This window comes from Saccopteryx bilineata, chromosome 3 (genome assembly GCF_036850765.1).
Source record: "Saccopteryx bilineata isolate mSacBil1 chromosome 3, mSacBil1_pri_phased_curated, whole genome shotgun sequence".
NCBI lineage: Eukaryota > Metazoa > Chordata > Mammalia > Chiroptera > Emballonuridae > Saccopteryx > Saccopteryx bilineata.
Genome location: NC_089492.1, coordinates 307,188,469 through 307,191,183, shown reverse-complemented (window position 1 = coordinate 307,191,183; position 2,715 = coordinate 307,188,469). Strand labels below are relative to the sequence as shown.

The following is a 2,715-nucleotide window of genomic DNA, read 5'->3' as shown; positions in this document are numbered from 1 at the left end:
TCACCTGGTGCAGTAGAGCCAGGTGAGGCCATAGGTGAGGAGGAAGCCATCCCCCATGAGGGCCCCTCTGATCAGGGTGAGGACCAGGGGCCAGGAGCCCTGCTGCTCCTCAGTCACACAGCTGCGGGGAGGGGGGCTTCCTGGGGAAGAGCAGAGGGCGGTGATTTTGTGTCTCCAGGTCTCAGTCGCACCCACAGCCCCAACACCTGACCAGGCAGCCTGTCCCCAGCACCCATCCTACAACTCACTCTGCACAGGGAGGCTGAAGGAAACATACTGGGAGCCCAGTGGGTGCCGAGCCCGGCAGGAGAACTCCCCTTCTTCCACAGTCCCCACATGAGGCAGCTCCAGGGTCGGGGTGCTGGAGATGGGAGTGGCATTCAGAGCTGGGGACCCCCGGAACCAGCTCAGCTCTGCAGGGGGGTTGCTGTCAGCCACACAGAGCAGCCGCACAGCCTCGCCCTCCAGGATGGTAAGCGAGAAGGTTGTTTGCAGAATTTTGAGAGCTATGGGGAGAGAAATTCAGAGAGAGAGAAGAGAGGTGAAACACAGGTGCAGGCACCCATCCACAAGAGGTGAGGGAGGGAGGGTGATGATTTTCATTCTTGCCCTTCCCACATCTGACCCGTTGAAACTTGGATTCAGCCCTTTGCTCCGTGGTTGACCCAATGATACATCCCAGCCTCACTGGGGCAAGGTTCTTTCCTACCTGTGACATTTCTGAAGGAGATGCCTATGGTGAGGTGCCGAGGGGCATCTGGGACAGAAAGACATGGCCCCGCTTCAGAGGGAAGGAGTGGATGGAAGTCACCCTGAACCCAAGGAGAGTGGTGGGAACCAGAGAGGTGGGGTTGCTGTCCTTCTACCCATCCCCCACCTACACTCAGATCCATGCACGAGTGTCCTCTAGCTCAGCCTCCTCTACACCCACCCCCCACTCATACACATGTATACACAACAGCCCCACTACCACGAGGGACCCAGCCATCCCTCAGACACTCACAGAAGACATTGAGCCAGATGGTTCTCTGTGTGATCACGGAAGATCCTGCGCATTTGACCTGACAGGTGAGGTTGGTGCCATGGTCCTGGAGCCTCGGGGTGAAGGTGAGCACTGAGGAGTGGAGGGTCTGAGGGTTCAGTGAGTCAAGAACACCTCCCACTCAGAAGAATGTGAGAGGGCCTCCCCCTTCGCAGGCCCCTGGCAGGCTGCAGGTCAGCTGTGTGGGGCGGCCGGCCTCCAGAGGCTCCAGAATATGGATGTCGGGTTTGTCTGTCAGGGCTGAGGAGGAGAGAGGGAGGCACTTGAACCACTGTGTTTGGAGACTCTGAGTGTGACTCAGGTCCAAGCACGCCCCAGGTCGTGTGCCTCTCATGACCACCCTGGGCCCAAGGCCAGGATCAGGGAGTGTCCCAGTGTCCTGTTCTTGTTCCTAGACCTGGTCCCAATTCCCTGGGTCCTATTTGGGCCCCACTCATACCTGTCACCTGCAATTTCAGCTTCTTTTCTTTGTAACTATATTTCATATCATTTTCTTTCTCCACTCGGAAGAAGTAGGTTCCTGTGTCTCTCATCCTGGCGTCTCTGATGCTCAGGGAACAATCGTTGGTCTTGGGGTCTGCGAGGAGGAATCGGTTCCGGAACTCTGTCGTCACTGATTTAACTTCATTGTTTGTGGCCACAAGAATTTTATGGCTTGTGTTGTCCCCATCCCGGTACCAGTAAGTGTAGAGTGTGCTTGAAGAATACCATGAACTTCTCGGGTAAGAGAAGGAGCAGGGCACGTGGACACACAGACCCTCCTGCACCCTCACCGATTCCTGCACTCGGAGCTCACAGCCTGGCTGCTCCTGCAGGGACCCTGTGGGGACACAGAGCCTCAGCTGCAACCACCACCCCTCCCCCACCTTCGTACCGCCTCTCCCTGGGCCCACTCACCCCCCTACAGCAGGGGCAGCAGCAGCAGGGGCACCATGTCTGCATCTGCAGGGCAGAGCAGGTCCAGGTCCCAGTGTCAAGGAGGAAAATGTCCAGCTGTGAGGTGGAACAGAGTTTGCCCCAATAGGAAGTTGTGGGTGTGAGAGCTGTGACCACGCATGAAAGAGGAACTTCAGCTCCACAGGCCGTAGGGGGTGCAGTGTGGTCTGAGAAATCATCCTGTAGCCCTGGCCATTGGCTCAGTGGAGAGAGCACTGGCCCATCATATGAATGTCCAGGTTCAATTCTTGGACAGGACACATAGAAGAAGCAACCCTCTGCTTCTTACCCCCTTCTCACCCTCTTCTCCTGCCACAGCAGTGGTTCAATTAGTTCAAGTGTGGCCCCAGGTACTGAGGTTAGTTTCGCTGGAGCACATCAGCCTCAGGCACTAAAAATCACTCAGTACTTGAGCATCGGCCCAAGAAGGGGTTGCCAGGTAGATCCCATCGGGGCACATGCGGGAGTCTGTCTCACTATCTCCCCTCCTCTCACCTAAAAAAAGAATCATCCTGCCTCACCTCCTGCATCACCTGACACAGCAAGTGGATATACTGAGGACTCAGAGGTGGAGATTCTTGTCCAGATGTCAATCTGAAAATGATCACCTTACAGGTGATGTTTAACCTAAGAGGGAGATCACCCAGCATAGCATTATGGTCACGGAATGTTCTAGTGACTCTGGGAAAACAATCTTTAACTGAAACAATTGAACATTCTGGAAAAGATAATTAAAA

At 55.4% G+C, this 2,715-nt stretch overlaps 1 protein-coding gene across 1 annotated transcript; it reads right to left on the bottom strand.

The window, feature by feature from the left end:
- On the bottom strand, positions 1-1,976 carry LOC136332077 (sialic acid-binding Ig-like lectin 14). The gene is given in 6 exon segments (XM_066271341.1): positions 1-140; positions 249-506; positions 710-757; positions 1,004-1,282; positions 1,482-1,862; positions 1,940-1,976. Coding segments are annotated over 6 exon segments (1,143 nt in total).
- Positions 1,977-2,715: the final 739 nt, after the last annotated feature.